This window comes from Rhinolophus ferrumequinum, chromosome 25 (genome assembly GCF_004115265.2).
Source record: "Rhinolophus ferrumequinum isolate MPI-CBG mRhiFer1 chromosome 25, mRhiFer1_v1.p, whole genome shotgun sequence".
NCBI classification, from domain to species: Eukaryota; Metazoa; Chordata; class Mammalia; order Chiroptera; family Rhinolophidae; genus Rhinolophus; species Rhinolophus ferrumequinum.
The window spans coordinates 12,251,139-12,272,791 of NC_046308.1; the positions used below are offsets into that span (position 1 = coordinate 12,251,139).

Sequence of the window (21,653 nt, forward strand, 5' to 3'; positions counted from 1 at the left end):
ATTACATTTTTCCCACTATGGTCCACTAGGTTGGCATGTTTCAATTCCCAAGCAAATTTTCATCCCAACCATCTCCTTTTGCCATGGGATAATGTTTTTAAAAAATCCCCTGGAGTCTGCCCCAATTATAAAAGGAGATAACTTGACTTCATTTAACTGCAGCCTGAACATTTGAATTTAATTGAATGGGAAATAATTATTCCTGAAGAGCAGAGGTTTTTGAGGTTCTGTGAGGCGATATAAGATATGTATCTCATTACATTAGACCTCGGCAAATATACTTTTAAATAATCAGCTGCTATTTAACATATCCGCCTCCTATTAAATTTCCAGCAGGAACTACAGGCAAGATGTATTGGGGAGGGAAGGGGCTGGACTGCTGAGTAATTATTTAAAAAGTGATTTATTTACCGAGGTGAACCATTTGAAAATTCAATAATAAATCTATTAAAGAGCAGTTAACCTCTATAATTCTGTTTTAAATAATCAATTGGTGTTTGGGTAACGTACAGCGTCTGTCTCATTAGGTCGGCACTAACTCTTTATTTGAGGCACTTAATCGGAGGTAGGACTGAATCAGCCATGAGGTGGTAACTAGGTATTTGCTATGGGTCCTTCATCCTCCAAGAAACCGGGTCCTTCTTCCCCAGCTGCAACAGCCCTGGTTGGGTGCTTGGGGAACCCTGGGTCCTCTAATGCCCGACTCTGCTCCCCACAGTGCCTCCCGCGACAAAGACTTGACGCCACCACCTTCCTCCAGGGGGAAGAAGAAAAAGAAGAAATCCACCAGGAAGAAAAGAAGGAGGTGAGGGACCCCCAGAGGAGGAGATGAAACCTTGAAGATGGGGGAAGGGACAGAACAGGGATAAAATGGGTTTCGGAATCAAACAGTGATTCCCCTTGGGTTCAGATTCCCTCTCTGCCTCTTAACTAGCTGTGTGACCTTAGGGAAGTCACTTTACCTCTCTGTGCCTGTTGCCACTTCTGTAAAGTGGTGATAATACCTACTTCCTGGGGGTTGGTGAGAATTAGGTGGGGGAAAAAATGGAGATGGAAAGAACTGCCACAGTGTCTGCCACATAATAAAGAACCAATTAATTGGAAGCATAGTCATAACCATAAGTATTGATTTCTTTTTTTTTTCTTTTTTCTTTTTTTTTTTGAGAACTGTGTTCTCCATGATCTCTTTTGCCCTTGACCACAATCTGCCAGGCAAAAATCATTGTCCCCATTTGGAGATGAGAAAATAAAAGCAGAGAGAGGGGCTGACAGAACCTGCAGGAGCTTGATTCCAGGCTCCTCAGGTGGTTCCACCACACCTATCTCGCAGGTTTAATGACAAGGATAATGGATTTTATATTTTTGCCAGCTATTGATGTTTTTGTACCCTATGAATTAGTTTTCTATGTACAAATTCCTTAAAAAATTTTTTTTTATTTAAAGATTTCCAGATTTTCTTCTAGGCTGCTATTCATCAGGCTAAAAGGATGTCCAGAGTTCCAAACCCAAAAGGGTGGGCAGAGACTTTAGAGGGGCGAGTGGAAAATCACTCCAAACGTCAGAGGCAATATTTGAAGAAGCCTGCAGGGGGCAGCAGAGAGGAGTGTCTGAATGGAAGCCCCAACTCCAGGTTCTCTGGGACCTTGTTTCCTGGACAACCCTTTAGCCTTGTTCTAAGAGGACAGACCCAAAGAGGACCCAAAAGGGAATGTGAGTGAAGACCCTGAATTCCAGCTATTGTAGGATGAGTGATGGAATTGGGCCACGTGACTTGAGCTTCCTGATCTTAGGGTGGGCATGAGAACACTTTAAAGAAGGAAACCGCAGGCATCAGGCTTCACCAGCTAACTCACCCATACGTTCAATAAACGTCCACTGGGCACGTGTTTGGGGACGGGCAGTGTGGCTCGCTAAGAGTCAGGCTGTTCTCAACCCTGCATTTTCCCCTGCAGACAAGTTTTGTTTGAGCTGTAAAATGTTTTTTTTTGTTTGTTTGTTTTGCTTTGTCTTCTGAATTGGTAGCCAGCATCTAAAAGCCAGGAGATTTCATATGAAAATAGTTTTCCTGGCGACTTCCATTGAAAAGGCAGGTGTTCTAGAAGTCCCAGGCCTGCATTGCTATACGGGACCTCCAGGTGATCTGAGAAGCTGTCGCCCCTTACGTCAGGCGCTCTCTAGTTCACCACCATCCCCACCATTCCCTACCAGCTGACACTCAGGCCGCTTCATTCATGTATTCTGAGAAGCCCCAGTTAGCACTGAGTTTGAACCTTGGTATTTTATCAGTGGGAACCTAACAGACCCAGAGAGAGGAGTGACATATCCAAGTTAACTTCATGAATTGATGGCAACTCGGGTTGGAACTCGGGTCACCTGAACCTTAGTCTGACGTTTAAAACAAATGCAAGCTAATATCAGGATTGATATTATCCTGTGTGTGTTACTGAAAGAGGTGAGACCTGCATGGGGGCTTGAGAAGGGTCTCTTTGAAACCAACCCTGGCTTTTAAGAACCTCCCTCTGAAGGGTCTCTCCCTCCCCCGGCAGGTCCCCATCATATAGCCCATCACCTGTCAAGAAAAAGAAGAAGAAAAGTTCTAAGAAACATAAGCGACACAGGTATGGTCCTTACTTGTCGGCCAACAGGATGACCCAGGTAGGGTGGAAGTTGGCAGGAGAGTGGATGGCACCAAGAGGTCATTTGGAAGCATGTCATTTCATTTGTGTAAAATATTTACCTGTGAATTGTTCACTATTTGTATCTAGTATACGTACGTTGGGAGGACCAGAGGTCCGCTACGGCTCACTCAGGCCAGAGGGGAATTCGATGATAAGGAGACAGGAGTGTCTCAGGGATCAGCCAGGCCTCAGGGAGGGTCTGGGACTGAGGAGCGGAGATCTGATAGGATCCACGCAGGATATACAGCTCCCCATTCCATGTGGGAGACATGGCTGTACCCTGTTCCCATCTCTCCATGTTGCAGGCCCAGCCACGAGAGGACAGTGAACCTCTGTCTTGTTGCTTATTCCAAATTCCCAGGAAAGGCCTCTCTGGTTGGTTTAACTGTGTCCTAGAGGATGGGATCATGCAAAACATGGCCTCTGGGATTGTCCACGTGTGTGGACAGTTAAAGGGCATCCTGAACTGGACACACGTTCCGAAAGGTGCCCAACACAGACACACACACACACATGTATGTTTATGGAGGGGAAGAAAAAGACTGGAAGGATATATACCAGAAGACTCAATTCTGTGATTCATGGGCCCAGCCAACATTTTATAATTGGGAGATTTTGCAATATAAAAAAATCAAATTTCTCAGTTCCTCTGTGAAATCAGAAGCTCTGTCTTCATTGGACCAGTTTTCCCACAGGCAACCCTGAGCTGGAGCAGAGGAGCTTCTGTGCATATAGACGGAGCGTGGGTGCTCGGCTTTGCCACAGGCCTCCTGAGCCGGCTCCTCACATCTCCACACATTGACAAAGCCTGCTTGGCCCCTGGGGACAGGGAGTTTGACGCTCCCTGTATACGTTATTTGCTGTGGTCCACTGTGGAAAGGGCAAGAGTGGTTTATATTTTATTTTTGCTTATCTCTATCTTCCAAGTTTCCTACGTCAATAGTAGGTTACTTGTGCAGTTAATCACGACAGGACAAAAGATCAAGGAGTTCATTTGGTTTTCCCCCTGCATCTCACCCCTGGTTCAAAGTTGCCCCAAAGTGGCTTTTCCGAATCAAGGGGTGTGGTCACATGTCATCCCTTGTTGCCAGAATGGTCTCAACTCAGTTTGGTTTCACTGACTATGTCCACCACCTGCCCAGATGTTCTGATTGATGCTGAGTTTCTGCTCATTACAAGACATGGACCAACCAATCAGTGACATGCAATTTGGTGTTAGAAACCTTTGCCAACATGGAGTCCTATGTAGAGGCAATGGACTTCCCATGGCTGCGGAATGCCATCCTGTCACCTTCCTATACTGAACAGTTTGTCCCGGGTTGGGGGACTTTTCCATATGTGGACCATGGAAGCCAAGTGGCTTCTCCCTCAAGGGTTTCTTCACAGGAGAAAAAGACTTTGCCAGAAGGTTAGAAACAGGCTCTTTCCGCCAGTTCCAGTTGGCCCAGGGGTTGGAGGTTTATCAGGAAGGAGGACCACAAAATGCGAGGCTAAGAGGCGGAAACCTGACACCCATCCTTCCCAAAACCTCACCTACTGCTGGTCCATCTTCTCCAACTTCTCGAAATGTTTGGTTCATGACGGTTGAAAACTTTTTTGGAAATAGCAACGAGGGGTAGGGGATGTATTGAGATTACTTGTTTTCTCTCCTCAATTAACAAGGCTTCAAGGTTAAAAGAAAAACTCCCATTTTTCACATCTGTTTGTTGAATACCCATCATGTGTCATGAATAAGGATTCTGGGCCCCGGGAACAGAACAGTGACGAAAACCCAGCCTCTGACCTCAAGTTGCTCAGTCTAGATGGGGAAAGTCATCCCAGGAAGAGAAACCTCAAACTCACCTATGTTTATTTTCCTCCTTCCCTCCCTCCCTCTGTTCCTTCCTTCCTCCTTTCTCTCCTTCCCTCCCTCCCTCTCTCTCTTCCTTTTTTTTTCCCTTCAATCAGGTCATTCTCCAAGAAGAGAAGGCACAGGTAAGACATTTGTCACCTCTGGTTACTTGCTTCAGCTGTCTGTGGCTCCTGGGCTCAGCTCTCGGCTCCCACCTCTGTGTTCTGCGGCACATCCTCTTCATCTTCCTATGTCTCAGTTTCCTCCAAAACGAACATTTGGGCTGGTTTTCCTGAAAGTTCCAAGCCAGCTTTCAACATCCATCAGGGGTGATTTCTCCAGACCCAGCCCCTACCAATGGCCCTCCCTGGAAACATTCCCTACCCTTACCAGAGTCTGTTGGTTTTACCACTGATGGAAACCATGGGTTGGGGCATCTGGAAAAATATCAGCCCCAGTCACCCTACCAAAGCCTTCCCAGATCCTGGCCAAGGGACAGAGGCCAAGTCCTACTATGCTGGAAACACTGGGTGAGCACAAATAAAGCTGTCACCTACGGGTACTCCCTATAAATTGAATCCTGCGCTAAGCCCCTTCCACGTGTGTGCGTGTTTAATCCCCATTTCTCCACATGACCACCTGTGCGGTGGATATGTTTTTTGTTCCCATTTTACAGATGAAGAAACTGAGACTCAGACAAGAGATGTGACAGGCATGCTCACAGACACACAGTTAGAAGGGCAGAGCCAAAATGCAACCCAGATCTCTCAGACAGGATCAGCACACTCGGCTGTGGCTTCTTAGATAAGAATAGCCACCGCTATTCAGGCCTGATTAAAGTTAAAGAGAAAAGAAAATAAACTATATAAATGAAAAGAAAAAAAAAGAATAGCCACCGCTAGAGCACTTGGGAGAGTGCAAATCCTTTCCATTCATTCAATTAACAAGTAGACGGTGGTTACCAGCGTCATCCATCCACATCCATCCAGCCCAACAGCCTGAGCAAGGGAAACTGGGTCTCCGAGAAGACAGGTAACTTCCCCAAGGTCACACAGCAACTATGCAGTGGAACTGGGAAATGAACTTGGAACATGCAGTGAGGTCCTGGGCTCATTCACTGCCCAGGCTGAGTCTCAAACATGGAGACAGATCCCAGCTCGTGTCAAGGTACGATTTCAGTTGCATGAAATCAATTTCCCCGCTCCCACGACCTCGGCCAGTAATGCGTCTGGGTGACCCCCTGCCCCCTGAAGCCGGTCTGACTTGAACCACCAAATAGTCTTCACCTTCTGGGGCCTCGATTTGATTACGCTGGAGCCCCGGGTCATCATCATCCCTTCTATCCACAGCCCAGCCTCTGACTTAAAAACAACCACAAAAACGATCAAACCCAGAGACTTGAATATTCACGGGCAGAACATTTCAGAATCTGCCAAGCTTCGTGAGGCTTCAGAGTATCTCCTTGGACATTCCATTCTCTTCTCTTAGAAACTGCTCTGATGACAGCATGGGCTCTGGAGAGCCATGGTCTGGGGCCACATCCCAGCTCATCTGTGTGAGTGAGTCTGGGCAAGACTTTTTTTTGGCTCATCTGAGGCTCAGTTTCCACATCTTTAAAATGAGTACTTATTATGTGGTGTCTGTACCCATCGGTTGCAGGGAGAATAAAATGAGAATACTGACAAAAAAGGATCCATCAGCATGCCCACCCTATAATAAAGCCTTGAAAATGTCAGATGTTACTCTTCTCTTTACTACGACTGTTATCATCCATCTACCAAAGCTGATCTTGGCATCCTGCGTACCCCAAGTTGTGTCTCGAGTTGAACTTGCTTGGTAAAAAAATTCAGCAGCTATTGCTCTGGTCTTGGGGATGGTTGGTGTCCGTCTGCACACTGTCTGGATCTAATGGCCACTGTGTGTTAAGCATTTTGACTATTTGTTTATTTTATCTTTAACTGGAATTTGGCAGCTTTCAAGTAATTGGCCATTTCTCGTTTAGCTCCTCCAGCCCAAAAAGCAAAAGAAGGGAAGAGAAGAGGCACAAAAAACAGTAAGTAGAGACCACCTGGAATGTTCTGTCCAGTTGGGGCGGGGGGCCTGGCCTCTTAACAGCCCAAGTGTTAGAGGTACCTACTGAACAGGAAAAGGGAAAGCGTGGGTGGATGAGAGGGAAGGAGGAAGGGAAAGACAGACCCGTGTGTGGACTTGTTGCGTGGGCCTGGGTATACGTGAGTGCCGCAGCTTGTGTATATGACGTGTGAGTACGCATGTATGTGCATGAAAGTGAATGATGTGTATCGCTGTGCCTGGCGTGCCCACTGTGTGTGAACCCTATGTTTCTGTGCGTGAATTGTGTATTTATTTATATGTAGCATGTGACGTGCACATTGTTTATAAATGTCTATACATGTTTCCATCACGCAAACATTTGTGTGAACTGTGTGCACGAATGTATTATGCATTGTGGGTAATTGGTGTGTGTGTGTGGTATATATTTGTGTCCACACGAATGCATTATATAGTCCCGTGTGAACGTGTACAGGGTACATGTAGGTGCACTGTCTGCCACTGGGTGTGAATTCTATGTACTCTGCGTGTGCACTGCTTATGGATCCGTGTGTGGAGGGTGGGGGTGGTTTTTACCTGTGCACAGGTGTGTGCTGTGTGTGCATGAGTCATTAAGGGGGCATGGTTGTGTGCATGCACATGTGTGAGTGTGTACGTGAGTCCGAGCCTTGGCTGCCAGGGCCTGGGGCATAGGGATATCAGGGCAGCTCCTGCCTGCGTCTTGGAGTCCCCGCTGGTTCATGGTTTATAGCTGGTAGAAATTCAAATCAGCCAGTGCTGCCTGCGGAGTTCAGTTCCCAGCCAAATTAAAAGTAAATTTGGTTACAACCCACCTACTTTATACCCTGCAAATGTTAGTGTGTGTGTTTTCCAATCAACTAATATTTTATCTCCTGCCAAGAAGCTTCTACAGTGAGAATCAAAGGCAATGGGATGAAAGGTAGCTGGTTGCTAGGGAGGGAAATAGGAGGCCGGGGCACAGGGGGAGGGCACTCAGATTTGCTGCCCCGAAAGGTCTCTTCACCCAAGGTCAGTGCAAAGGAGGGCATTTCAGCCACTACCACAGGGCCTGAAGAGAGTTCCAGAAGGAAGCAGTAGAGCTTTAAGTTAGCTCAAGGAAGAACTTCCCGATCATGGAGCTTGTTCAATTCAATCAAGAGGCAATTATTGGTCATATGTGTTGCATATGCTTTCATGCTAAGCACAGACATGTTCTCCGGGTTCTCAGCATGACAGTGGGGCTGCGGTGTAGACACTCACTGAGCCAGGGGCTGGGCTCAGACCTTAAGAGCACTGGGATGGATCACCCCTGAGACCAGGATTGCCTACCTGAGGACAGCAAGGTTGCCGTCCTCCCCAGTCCCAAGAGCTGGATGAGTCCCAGAAATTGCTAGCAGGACATCAGAAAGGTCATGAAAGCCAAAGACAAAAGGCAGGAGAGAGAAAAGCAAGGAAATCAAGGTGCCCCTGAAATAAAGGGTGGTTATACTTGCCGAGTCCCACATCGGGACTGCTTCTAAACAGTGACCACTGGAGTGAGTTCGCCGCCTTTTATTCAGCATCCCTTAGTGAGGCCCGCATGCGCAGCATGTCCTGTGAGGGGCCCAGGACAGAAGTGCACCAGGTATTCATCCCGCCTCCAAGAGCTCACCCTGCAGTGGGGCAGGTCACAGCACGGCGGTGGCAGATGGAAGTGCAGGGTGCAGGGGGAACCCTGGTGCTGGAAAGAGGGCTTGTTGGTGAGGGCAGGTTTCTTACAGGAGGGCTTTCTAGGCTGGGGGGTGAGGATGCAGGGAACCATTCTAGGCAGCAGGTGAGGCAAGTGCTTTCAACTTCCTGTGCCTCAGTTTCTTCATCTGTGAAATGGAAATAATAAGAGAACCTACTTCATAGGTTGTTGGGAAGAATAGATGGGTTCATTTAAGAAAAATGCTTAGAACACAGTGCCTGGCACACGGTCTATGTTAGATACGGGGCACCTGTCGTCATCATCGTCATCGTCATCGTCATGAGAACATCATGGACTGGGAAACATGTGAGCCAGAATACAGGCAGCTCCGAGTTCTGGAGCCTGCCAGGCCAGGAGCATTCAGGCAAGGAGTCTGGAGAGCCAGGCGGGAGGTGCCTGCTGAAGGTGCCTGGGGTTCAAGGTCAGACTTTGGACTGAGGGCAATGGGAGTGTTGTAAGCAGGGAAGGGACATGGTCTGATTATCACATCGCAAGAATCCCGGAGTCCTTTTTTGAGATAACCTCCTGGTACAATCAGCTCTAACTCCCACTGGCTTCTGGCTGGGCCCAAACCACTGATGTTCCTTGTACCTCCTCAGTGACCACTGCCACTGCCACTTCTGAGTCACTATTATTATTTAGAGGGCGCTGAAGTGACCTGTAAAACGACCAGTGGTTGGAACTGTTGTTACTCTAACGTGTGCTGTTGACGATGTTTGTAACTCACCCTGAAAGGGGACTTCTGACTCCACGCTAAGAATCTAGACTTCATTTTCTAGGTCTGAGGTTACAAATTGGCAACCCCAAGGCCTAATTTACTCCGCAAATGTGTTTTGTTTGCCCCAAACAGTGTCATTTTTTAAAAACATGAGCTTCCATTTAAAATGGTTTGAAGCTTCCATTTTTCCATAAAAATCTGAATTTCTACATTTGCTTGAAAAATTAGCCGGTGCAGCAGCACACGGCTATTCTGGGCCAAGCTGCTCCTTTCTTTCACCCGCGCCCGCCCGCCCTTCGGTTGCTATTTTTTTAGTCCCTGACTGATTCCCACCTTATGGTATCTGACTGGCCTGCGAAGCTGTCTGAAATTGAGGCTCCTGCCTTAGGCGAGGGAGAGGTGACACATGGGGTGAGGGAGAGGTGACACATGGAGGTGACATTCCTGTCCAGGGTGTAGTTGGCAGCAGACCTGCTCCCAGCAGGGTGGGAGGCTGAAGCATCCAGGCCATCCTCCACTGTCAGTATGGCTGGTTAGACACCCCAAATACCCATGTGGCCAGCTGGGGTGATGGGAGGGGTGAGGCAGGGTGAGATGACAATATGTGTCACAAGGTCAAAATCAATCTCTCTCTCTCTCTCTCTCTCTTTCTCTCTCCACACACTCTCTTCTCCTTGCCCCCACCCCACCCCACCCCAAGATCACGAAGCCGGCCCCGAAAGTCTCACCGCCACCGCCATCACCACTGCCCCTCGAGGTCCCAGAGCTCGGAGTCCCGTTCCTCAAGCTGTGAGAGCAGGTAACCCCTCACCCCAAAGAGCCCCCTCACCCCAGCCACCGCCAAGAGCCCTTCTATGAATCCATGACTCCATTCTCATGAGGGACGGCCCTACCTGGCACCGTTATCACTTCCCTTCAGAGAAAGGGCTGCAGACAAGAGGGACTTGCTGTCTGCACAGTCTGGACTTGCTAACATACATGCCTCCTAAATGCCACTAACATGGCACTGAGGTGCGAAGCACGCTTACTCTATCAACTGCACGCTTCCCTCAGCAACCCTATCAAGTGGGCACGATTGTTATCCCCATTTTACAGATGAGGAAGCTGAGGCACAGAGAGGTTAAGGGACTTGCTCCTCGCTTAGCTACTAAGTGACAGAGCTAGGATTGAACTAGGGGAGTTTGGCTCTGGACTTTGCACTCTCACTAAGGGTTGCTCTAAGCACAGAGAAGCTAAGCAACCTATGAGAGGACACACAGCACAAACCAACTCGTTCTGAGGCCCTTTCAAGTCAGGTTTCTCCTAACCTGGACCCACTCTCTGCTGACACATTGACTATTCCGGCCTGAGAAGGGGAGGAGGGTTCTTCCGTGGATGAGAACAAAAAGAAGAAGCTTTGTTGGCATTGGTTTGCAGTTGGTTGTCCAGTAGGAATTACAAGGCCTACTTGATGGTCCAGGCCCGATTCCGGATATCGGAGGCTGCTTTATTCTTTCTTAAGTGCTTCTCACACTTGGCTACATGTCCAGGGAGATTAAAAAAATCTCTCTGTCCTGGTGCCAATGAATCCCCGTTAAATCGGACCGTCTCCAGGAAGGAGGGGGAGGAGAAACAGTGATCTAAGCCGTACTCTGTGCCAGGGACGTGGCTGCGATTTCAAATACATTTTTCTCTTAATCATCCCAGTAACCCCCTGAGTTAGTCCACGCCTTCTCCACTCTGGCTGCGCTTTGCCATCATCTTGGAAGCTTTGAAAACTACCAGTGCCTGGATCTCACCCGCTAGACATTCTGATTCGGATGAGGTAGGGCCTAAGCAGCGAGACTTTTACATCTCCCCAAGTGGTATGAACGCGGAGCCCAATGTGAGAAGTATTGAAGAAAGAGAAAAGCAGCCCTGACATCTGGGCTGTTACTGGTAGGCTTGGTGTTCCCGCTGAATAGCAACAGTTTCAAAGAGCAGGGACATATGACAAGGCTACCGTGTGACCCTGACCTGTCTGGAATCAGGCCTGAGCCCCGACGAAACAGGAACTTTATCCAAAACACACAAGTGACCCAGCTTCTCTCCATCCTGGCCAACATGAGTGACGACTGCTTCTTTACCAATGATAGCCTTGGCCTTGGGCTACTCTCCCCTTTTTCTATAAAAGATTTGTAAAGACAACCAGTCAGAGGATTACCTCCACTTTCTGACAGTATCCAATCCAGAACGAAGCCCCAGTTCCTTCAAAGCTCCCCAAAGTGACCTACCACATGCCCATAATGGGTTCTTTCTAATATTCTCATAGGCAGACGTCCTACACTTCCCTAGGGTATACAGTCTCCCTCACGGCAAGGAGCCTTAAACATGCTTGTTCAACCACAGGCGTGTGCCTGGTAACTCTGTCTGGAGGGCACTGACTCATTGAGCTCAACTGCCTTACTGACATGTGGCAGCTGGGAAAACCGCGTCTTGGTGGGCAAAGGGATCTGAGCGAGGTCACGGTGACTGGCAGAGCTGGGACGGACACTCAGGCAGGTCTGTGACTCAGCCTGAGCCCTTCGCCTCCAGCCCAGGCCGCGTCAGCTCTCTGCAGGTAGCCCTGCTGGCCTGGGCCAGGGGGTGGTGCAGGGGCTGCCTGCAGACTCTCAGGGCAGCGTGCTCTACCTTCCCCAACTCACCTCGTAGGGAGGTGACCCCAGCCTCTGCCCTCCTTCTGCTGTCACCTCTCGTGCTGGTGGTGTTGCTGTCTGAGCTCACCGGTGCCTGCCGAGCTGAGGGACACTCCAGCAGGCATGGAAGCAACCTGAGGGCTGGCCCTCGGACCACACATCCAGTATAAATGATCTGGAGGCCCCCGAGCAGAGAGGGACCATCTAGACCAAGAACCACGGGCATCGGTTCCTACAGGGGTGGAAAACTGCCCTGACCCTGGTTCTGCCACTTGTAAGCTGTGTGACCTCAGGCAAGTTTCTAAACATCTCTGAGCCTCAGCTTCCTCATCTATAAAACGAGAAAGTAATACCTGCCTTGTCTATGTCTTCAAGTTGTAGAGAGGACGATGAAAGCACCTTAAGAGAGGTTTACAGGTGCCATGCACATCAGTAAGGTTTATTTTTATTACCATGGGGGCTCAGAGCGAAGGGGCTACGTGGAATCCAAGGAGACCCTTTCTGAAGAGTTAGATTCCTTTGGTTCCGCTGCAGACACAGCACCCAGATCTAGGTCTGGCGGGCTTGCAGGAGGCAGCCGTGTCATTTTTGTCAGCCATATTTTTTCAAAAGTTTTGGGTGACAGTCAACAAGATGCCTCTGTTTCACAGATGGCGAAGTCACATACACGAAGACACACAGACATACGCCATTATGTTTATAGGCAAACACATGAAAACACAGATGGACACGCCCAGACATACACACAGTCACATACAGACAAGGACAGACAGAGACAATCACAGACATGGGAAGGGCATTCAACTAAATCAGGGTAGGGACCTTTCCTGTCTTCACAGCTGCATCCCCAGCTCCCCAAACAGTGCCAGGTATATGAATAACATTTGTCAGATGAACAAATGAGAGAATGAATGAATGAATGAATGAATGAATGAATAAGTGAATGGGCAGGTGAGTGGGTGGATGGATGGACGTACACATAGTTCTTACGAACACACTCAAGCACACGCTGTAGTCCTCAGATCCTCTGGGTCCCTCAACGACCCCTGTGCCATGCTCCCCTTCAAAAGCCCCTCAGGTCTCTCTCCCCTGACCCCAGGCACCGCAGCCAGTCCCACGAGGAAGGGCGGAAGTCCCACCGAAGGCACTCCCGCCGCTGCTCCGAGACCCTTGGCAAGGCCAGCCCCGAGGCCCGGTCCAGCCAGCCACCCAGCCAGCCCCTGCAGATGCTGAGCCTCCTGCCAGCCAGAGGTGTAGTAAGTATTACGCACAGCCTCCTCGGCCAGCCTTGGTCACAGCCCTGGCGGGAGGTGGAGGCACAAGTTAAGGCAGTTTCGGGCAAATATCCCACTGATCTCAGACCTCATGATTGATGAACCAAATGGTCATTCGCAGCACTCGGCTTGGGGATTTGGAGCTGGGAGTGGGTGGTTAGAAAAATGAAAATATCCAGGTTTTGTTGTCAGGGGACTTTTGAAAACGATGTATTGGTCTCCAGAGTGACGTCTGCAGGGATGGATGTGCGAGGCACCGGAGGAGGTTTCCTTGGGGAGGAAGGAAAAAGAGGGGTCTTGAGGTACCAGAGGCACTCCAGCTTTTCAGTGAAGTCCGTATCTATCTTTGATATCTTTGTGTCCTCTCATCTGTCCTCTCACATGTCTTGGGGGGTTGAGGGCACAGCTGCTCTCACTAGTGCCTTCCACAGATGGGACAGAAAAGCTGAGACTCAGAGAGTTAGGGTCTGGGTAAAAACCACAGAGCAAAGCAAGAGCAAATACAATTTAGCAACGTGGTATTGACTGGACTCACGCAACACTCCCTTGGGTCAGCAAGGAGGAGCTGGAATGTGGCTTCAGACAGTTTGACACCAGGATGTTTCCTGAGCAAGGGGATTTGGAGTTGGATCTGAACTCAGGTCCCTGCTTTGCCACTTCCTAGTCACGTGGCTTTGGGAAAGTCATTTGTTCACACAGTTTTCTCATCAGTAAACTTAAAATAATACCACTTCCATACGAGGTTGTGGGTGACATCCAATAAGACAAAGTACGGGACGGCCTTTTATAGACTCGAAAGGGACAAACAGGAGGAGATTCAATGCTGATCTAGTCTTCACAGCTGACAGCTAGGCAGGGCCCTGTCTTCTCTAGCTGAGAGCAAATATGAACATTTCAGAGAGCTGCTCCCTGAGAAAGGATGAGGTAGGGGTAAGGAAAAGCACGGGGTGCTTGCCAGGAGGTCAAGGAAGAGAAGGTGATGATAAACTCTAGTTGGGTCTGGTTGACACAATAGTTTTCTGTAGGGCATTCTGGGAAACTCTTCTTTACCAGTCAAGGTACCCTAAGTCACCAAGGTCAAATTTTACCCAAATCCTCTGCCTAGCTGAAACCATCCAGAACTCTCCCCAGCCCTCTTCTTTGAAGAGAGGCCTGTGGTTGCTGAGTATTTGCAGATGGAAAATGCCTCTCCTCCCCAAACTTCCTATGAAAGGTCTTCCCAGTATGGCAGAGTCCAGAGGCCTGGGTTCAAGTCTTCTTGGCTTGACTGAACCTTTTACTCCTTCCAGCCTCAGCTTCCTCACCTGAAAAATGGGCGTGATTATCTCTTATCTCCCAGGGAAAATGTTGAAAAGGTAGAAATAAATTTAAAATGTGAGCAATAAAAGGGGGAAGAATGTTTTCCAGTCACTGAAAGCCACGCAGTCTCCCTGGTCATGGTATTTGTGGCAGCCTATTTGGTGGTCCCAACTGACCCTAATTTAAAAATGCCATGGGGAACAACTGTGCTTATGTTTGGGCACCTGCCTGTGATGGTTTCCTAACAGGTCAGGTCTGTCAAGGTGTTGGGGAAAAAAGAAAATGTGGGGGCTGGTTTTCGTATAGCAGCTAGTGAGATTGGCTAGATTGACTATTGGTTCTTGTAGCCTCGATGCCCCAGTGGGTCTGGCCTTTCTCAGAATTGCTGAAAGCTCATTCATATCTAGAAGGCAGAGGCCCTGAGAGCTCCCCTAACTCAGTGCCCTGATTCCAAGAAGAGAAACTGAGACTCGCAGAGAGAAATGACATCCATGGGTCATAGCAAGTCAGAGTTGTTAAAAACATGGGGCTATGATTATGTGGTCAAATCGTCGCTCTGAGTTAGGGATCGTTACTTGAACCTTTTGGGACCACAGTTTCCTCATCTGCTAAAAAAATGAAGACGTGACTTCTCCAAAAGCCTTGTTGTTAGGACAAAAGCAAAGTAACGTTGTAAACTGTTGAGCCCAGTGCTTGGCCCGGGGTGCGGGGGCAAAACCCAGCAATTATTAGCGGGTGTTCCAACGAACAGCATTCCAGATGTTGGCTGTACACTTACCACCTGTGGCACCTTGAGCAAGTTACGTAAACTTGCTGTGCCTCGTTTTCCTCTAAATCTGCAAAACGAGGACGATAAAGAGACCTGTCTCATAAGAGGTATGTTATGAGGATTCCGTGACTTCATGTACATACACCTTTTAGACAGCAACAGGCACGTGGTAAATGCTATTTATGGTTGATGCTAGTGACGGTGGCAGCAGTAGTAGTAACGTCGGAAAGAGAAATAGTAGCAGCAGTACTGGTACTGGTAATGATTGACAGCAACAGTACTAGACCCAATAAGTTCTAGACCCAGACTAGTCAGTGGATGAGTTGAGACTAGAGCCAAGGATCCTGCTCTCCCTGCCTTCAGTTTCCTTCCATCCAAGACGGTGGCTGCAGCCTACATGGTTGGTCCCATCCCACTCATGGTTGCCTGACATCTGGGGGCCTTGGATGGCCCCCAAGTCTGGTCCTCTGAGTGCCCTCCATGCTAGTCCCTTTCTCATCTTATCTCCTGAAAAGGCAAAGTTGGAAGAAGGTGGCAAGGCAGACCAAAATTTTTCCTAGAGTCCCAGCCCCAAGATTTTCCTGAGCTCTCTGTTAAAGAGAACAGCAAAGTCTGTCACTGAATCACCCCTTCGATCATTTGTTCCAATGTCCCATGTATCTACTGAGCACCTCTAGGTAGACCCATCAGAGCAGGTAGATCCCGTGTATAAATGCGTGGCTCACGGGATCCAGTGAATAAGGAACAGTCTGTGCCTTCTTAAGAGGGAGACAGGCAGGTAAAAACTGTAAAGGACAATACACAACAATGAATGTGGAAGGTCAGCAGGCAAGCACGGGAATTAGGGTTAGGGTTAGATGAGGGCAGAGGAGGCAACAACTAACTGAGAAACTAAAGGGGAGCAAGAGTTAGCCAAAGGAATCAGGCAATGAAGACTGGAGTCGGGGATGGAGACAGAATTCCAGGGCAAGAGATGGGGTTTTGGAGATGACAGGAGCCTGAGTGTGAATGGTCTTCTATGCCTTGGTTCCTGTCACACGACATTGCAGGCATTTCATATGCACAGCTCTTTAAAAAATCAAGGACGGGCGCATCACATCAAGGGGCAAATTTGCATATATAAATATGCAAATTCGGGGTCGTGTCTTAGTGAAATCCTACTTGGTGAGCTGAAGATAACCTGAAGCCCTCTTGCTAGGTCTGAGCCCAAATCCAAATGGAAGCCCCCAAGGAGACGATTTAGGGACCCTTCACAGCCTCACTCATGTCCCTCATCTCCACTCAACCATCTCTGTTCAAGCCATTAGGGAGACAGAGATGAATAAAAGACTCCTCCTGAACTCCAGGGCTCACAGTCTAATAGTCAACAGAATGCTGCAGTACAGTGAGATAAGTGTTGTAATTAGGGCTGAGATTGAGTCGGTGAGGACCGGTTCCTCCTCAGTTGTTAAAATATTCAAATACTTGCACATCAGTTGATAAATAGACCCTGTCACCACCCCATCCCCTAGTCAACAAAGCCATCTCTTTTCTCCCCTGGCACTTTCTGGACCTTGTCACAGTCCAGCAACTAAAGAGTGATACCTGACAGCACTCCAGTTCCAAGGCCAGCTACCTTCAGAAGGGGCTGTACCCACCTTCACCAGTTGTTGAATATTTTGAATATCATCCCTGATGGTCACAGAAGCAAGTGCAATGTGTAGAAGGACTTCAGAGGAAGGAGCACAGAGTGTTGTCTTGGTGTCTGAGAGGGCTTTACAAAAAAAGGAACATTTGAGCCGGGCTTTGAAAGATGGGTAGGAGTCCATTATAATTGAGATGGCTGATGAACAGAGGGAGGGGGACATACGCTGTGTGCCAGGCAGTGTCACATACTTTATACTGTTTTTTTTTTTTCTCTCTCTCTCATCCCATCCACAAAAACAGTTCTTCGAGGTAGATGCAATTATCATCACTATTTTTCAGATGGAAAAACTGAGGCTCAGAAAAGCCAAGTGACTTAGGCAGGTAGCCGATTGGGAGAAAGGGGAGCTGTTACGAGTTATGGCTTGTGCCTCAGAAGCCCTTTTCCTGTTGCATGTAACTGGAGAGGGAGTCTGGAAGGGGGCTGATTGAGATCGAAGCTAGACCAAAAAAGAAGGGCAGTCTCCTTCTGCCTCCTGCATTGGCCAATAGTTGCCACATACTCCTTGCTGGCAAAAATCTGCACAGATGCCACAACAGAAGGAAAATAAGCAGAACTTGGGGTCCATTAAAGAGGATCTCATGAAATTTGTCAACAGGAGGAGACTATAGTGACGAAGATATGGGCTTTGGAACAGGTCTGGATCCTCTGGACTTCTTGATTTGGTCTCCTTGTGAGACCCTGGCTAACAGCAATAACTAATGCTTACTGAGCACCTACTGTGTGCCAGGGGCTAGGCTGAATTCTTTACACGTGTCATCTTATTTATCTCTTATAATAATCCTTCAAGGGAGCTTCCACGAATATTCCGATTTTACAATCAGGAAACTATAGCCTAGAAAACTTAAGTAAAAGGCAACTATTAAATGGAGAGATTGAGATTCATACCCAGCAAGTCTGACCTCGGAGTCCATGGGTATGACCTCCCTTGTGTCATTTCACTTTGCTAAGCCTCAGTGTCTTCATCTGTACCTTGGGCTAATCACCGTAACTACCTCATAGGGTAGTTGAGAGGACGGAGTGAGATAAGGTATTTGTTCATTTTAAAATATGCACTAAGCATCTACTGTGTGCCAGGCAGCATTGCAGGCACTGGATGAACAGCAGTGAGCAAGACAGACAAGGTTGGTTCCTACCCTCATGAAGCTTCAGTTCTGTGTTAAAAAAATAGTCCAGTGCTGGGGACATAACCCTCAATATACAATAGTTGCCACTGTTATTATTTGTCGTCATAATGGTTTTATTAAATTTATTCCAAATAAACCCAGACACACAAGATTTGTGGAGTATCTCTTGCTTCCAAAAGCTTAATCGTATCTAAGACCTCAGGTGAACTTCAGAACAACCGTAGGAAAAAGGCAGGATGGCAATACGCTTTCCATTGTGTTGACAGGGGAAAATGAGGCCAAAGGAGAGGGTGTGGGTGGCCCTGGTCTTCGGACCCCTGACGTAGGCTCTCGTGCATTCTGCACAAGCCTCCGAGCTCTCTGTCATCAGGAAGACTAAACATCCAGTGTCATTCACTGCAGTTTAGAGAAGAGAGGAACCAGAATGCAGAAAGCAGAAGAATGAGACGGGGAGATTTGTGGGACGGGGGGGTTTTTTGTTTTTTAATGGAAAGTGGCATGGCATTGTCAACTTTTACTTTTGTCAAGTCAGGACAGGAGAAAAAAAAAAAAAGAAAGAAAGAAAGAAAAGAAAACCACCATTTTCTATGACAAAAGTTGACATCTTAGCACCAGAAGAAGGAAGTAGGACATGGCCTCAGAAGAAAGGATGAGCCTTTAAATCAGGTACATTTAGCTGGATGAAAAACTCACTACCTTGAACTTAGTTTTCTCGTTTCAATTTGGGCAGGTGAAAAATGTGTCTAACTGGATCCATGTAGAGATTTTTGAGAACCAGTGGGCTGGGTGCCAGCAGAGGAGCTTCAGAGAAATGGAGAGGCTGAAGCCACAATCCCGATCAGCCCCTGCCAGAGGAGGCGGCCAAACCACCTCCCTGGGCCAAGTTCAACTGCAGTACACAGCCTGGTGGGATGGCTCCAGCCTTGAAGGAGTTTGTCCCCTTCCCACAATGCCCAGCAGGTCTCCCCGTCTTTCTCCACGCGCTGCTCCTCTCATATGAACTCCCAACAGGTCAATGGCTCCATTATTTTGCTGATTAGTTTGCAAAGGAAGATGAACAACAGCGAGGAAAATAAACTTGATGTCTTAGTGAAACGACAGGATTTTTTTTTTAAGGAATAACCAGAACCCTCTAGCTAAAAGCTCTGCCACACAGCTCTATATTCACATGAGATTTTCCAGTCCCCCATATGGCAGGGAAGGGGAAAAAAAAAAATTTATAACCGTCTCTCTCCATGGGGCCATTTGAAGCTCAGTAAATGGACTTGTTCAGTTTAATTGGAATTCTCGTCTTGATTATATTTTTGTAACCTATGAGGCTGTGCTGCCTCCTGATCTCAGAATTCAGCTGAAATTAAATTTTAAAGTATAAGTGAGAGGTTGTCTTTTCCCCCCCGTTCTTGATTAAATAATGATTTGAGACAAAAACAATAAATAACAGTGCGGCTTCCCTGGAGGGCTGAGAGCGACTCCCAGTGAAACGCCAGGATCTGGAGTTCGTGGTGGGGCGATTTCATTACTTACTGGGAAAAAAATCAAGTGTTAACATTGAGTATATCAAGGAACAAGGAGATGAGGCAAGTTTATGAGTTCAAATGAAAGAAAATTGGAGCGTTACGTTGGAGGGGGCTGAGGGAGTAAAGGGGAAATATTTGTTTGCTTTCTCCCAAATTGTGAAACACAATTTGTCAAAAAATAAAATAAAATTAAATTAAAAAATCTGAGATCGGCAATCCTGATCCAAAAGGGAGAGCTTTTCATAGCTCTGGAGTCTGGGATGTGGCTTAATGGCTCTGGTCTCCTGGTTCCTTTCACTGACAAAGGCCAAGAGGGATTCAAAGGCTCCAGATGGGGACGTTGGAGCAATCCATGTATTAGGTCGGTGCAAAAGTAATTGCGGTTAAAAAGGTTAAAAAATAATTGCAAACATCACAATTACTTTTGCACCTACCTCATTCTGAAGGGGGAGATGAAACACCCAGAATGCACTGTGTCTGTTGTTTTCAGAGCAATCAGGTGAGCAGCATACACTTAGTGTCACAAACGTAGATGTCTCAGGGGCCAGGCAGCTAATAGATACAAGCCATGGAGACCCCGTGGGGCTTGGGGCCAGGAGAGCTCCTGCCTGTTGAAAAGCGGCAGCTGCCATTACTCTCAAGGTGATTATTGCCAAGCAGGCATGTGGACCCAGTGTTGCCAGATCTTATTTTTTCAACACAGACTAGAAATGGGGTTGTTGTGCCCCACTCGGCAATGCCAGCAGTTAATTCAAATTTACTACGGAGCATACTAAGTGGGCTAAAGAAAGTGTATCTGAAACAAAGCATAACTGGCTTCGTCAGTTTTCCAGTGGTGATTTGGGGGTTTGAAGCTGATTCTGTTCCATTTATATCCCTTCACCCTCCCCATTTCAGGGCACACAGCCAAACTCTAGCTCCCAGACAATGTTCTCTGGCCGCCAAAGACTGTGCTTGGCCGTGTGGCATGTTGCACATACCAGAGAACTGACCCCCTCTGGGTGCAGCCTTCAACCCATCAGTGGGGGGGACCTGGTGTACAAATACCCCTAGGTTGGGACTAACTCTGGGGCCAGTACTGGCTGCAGGGTGTCTGTCCTCCAGCTACCCACGATGGCAGCTGATAATGCATCTTCTATCGGCTTCTTCTCTCCCTCATCTCATTTCCCTGCTCTTCTACAGAGGTTCCTTGCCCTTTTGCATAAACTAGCACTCAAATTCATGTCTTATTCGCTGAGAGAATCTATGTTAAGACAGATGTTATTTCACTTTGTGATTAAGCAGATCTTACAGGGGCTGAATTTTTATGCCAAGCCCCAAAGGTAGGGCTTTGTGAAGACGTGAAAGCAAGGGCAAGTCTGAGACGGAGGCAGGGGTCAGAGTGGACCAAAGAAGAGAGCCCTGGTGTGAGCGTTCCCAGGCTTACATGGGGGTCCCGGGTACCATGAGGGTGCTGTCACTGGACACCTGTGGGTCTGGGAGACTCCTCGTGAGTATCTTGAGCACCATTTTGCAGCCAAGCTGGGAGTAAAGCGGCAGACAGCAGTTATGTGCCTAGGAGAGAAATTCCCAATGGATGAAGAAGAGCTCTTCAAAGATGACTTTGGAGGGGCCTGTTATCTAACTGAGCAGACAGGGAGGAGCAGTAGGGAGACGTCCTGTCATGTCAGCGTCAAGTGGGCAACCGTTTGCATCTGGCTAGGAGGGAGACCCTCAGAGACGGAGGCCAGAGCAAGCGATGGAGGCCTCTGTGGTCTGTCCATGACTTGACAACGTCCATGACTCATCAGAGTTGCCATCCCCTCCCCCCCCACACACGCACAGTCTGTCTCTGGGTCCCCTCAATTGTATTTTTCCTCCTCTTTGTGTGGGGTGAACGAAAAGCTCTGGAGAAGGTGGAGTCTGAGGCTAAGCGGCCATTAAACTATCCAGACATCTCTAATGAGTTTATTAAAATGTTCCTGTCCTCTGAAAATATAGACAGAGCCTATCAAGACATAAAGATAAAACCAAACAGATTTCAGCGGAAAGAAGCAGGAATAGATGTCTGCAGGCTGCCACGTCCTCCCTCTCCACCCACTTCCCATCCCGAGGTGATGCTCTAAGCAGGTCAACTAGAGTGAGAAGAACTGTACGTTCAGCACCTGCCAGGGATGTTATATGATGCTGGTTGTGTCCTGTGTCTTGGAGTGAAACCCCACCTTCCCTCCACTCACCGAGCCAGTTGTGAAGACTGACCTGGGGCTGCCTTAGCCCAGAGAACGATGTCTTTTTTCTAATTTTTCTGGCCAGAGGGCGTGTCT

General features: G+C 48.0%; 1 protein-coding gene across 1 annotated transcript in view; it reads left to right on the top strand.

The window, feature by feature from the left end:
• The window catches only part of SRRM4 (serine/arginine repetitive matrix 4), a 157,027-nt gene that overhangs the window by 115,172 nt on the left and 20,202 nt on the right, over positions 1–21,653 (top strand). The window contains exons 3-8 of the mRNA XM_033098014.1: positions 719–805; positions 2,547–2,618; positions 4,626–4,652; positions 6,512–6,562; positions 9,727–9,825; positions 12,780–12,936. Coding sequence (XP_032953905.1) covers positions 719–805; positions 2,547–2,618; positions 4,626–4,652; positions 6,512–6,562; positions 9,727–9,825; positions 12,780–12,936 — 493 coding nt within the window. The remainder of the gene's footprint in view (positions 1–718; positions 806–2,546; positions 2,619–4,625; positions 4,653–6,511; positions 6,563–9,726; positions 9,826–12,779; positions 12,937–21,653) is intronic.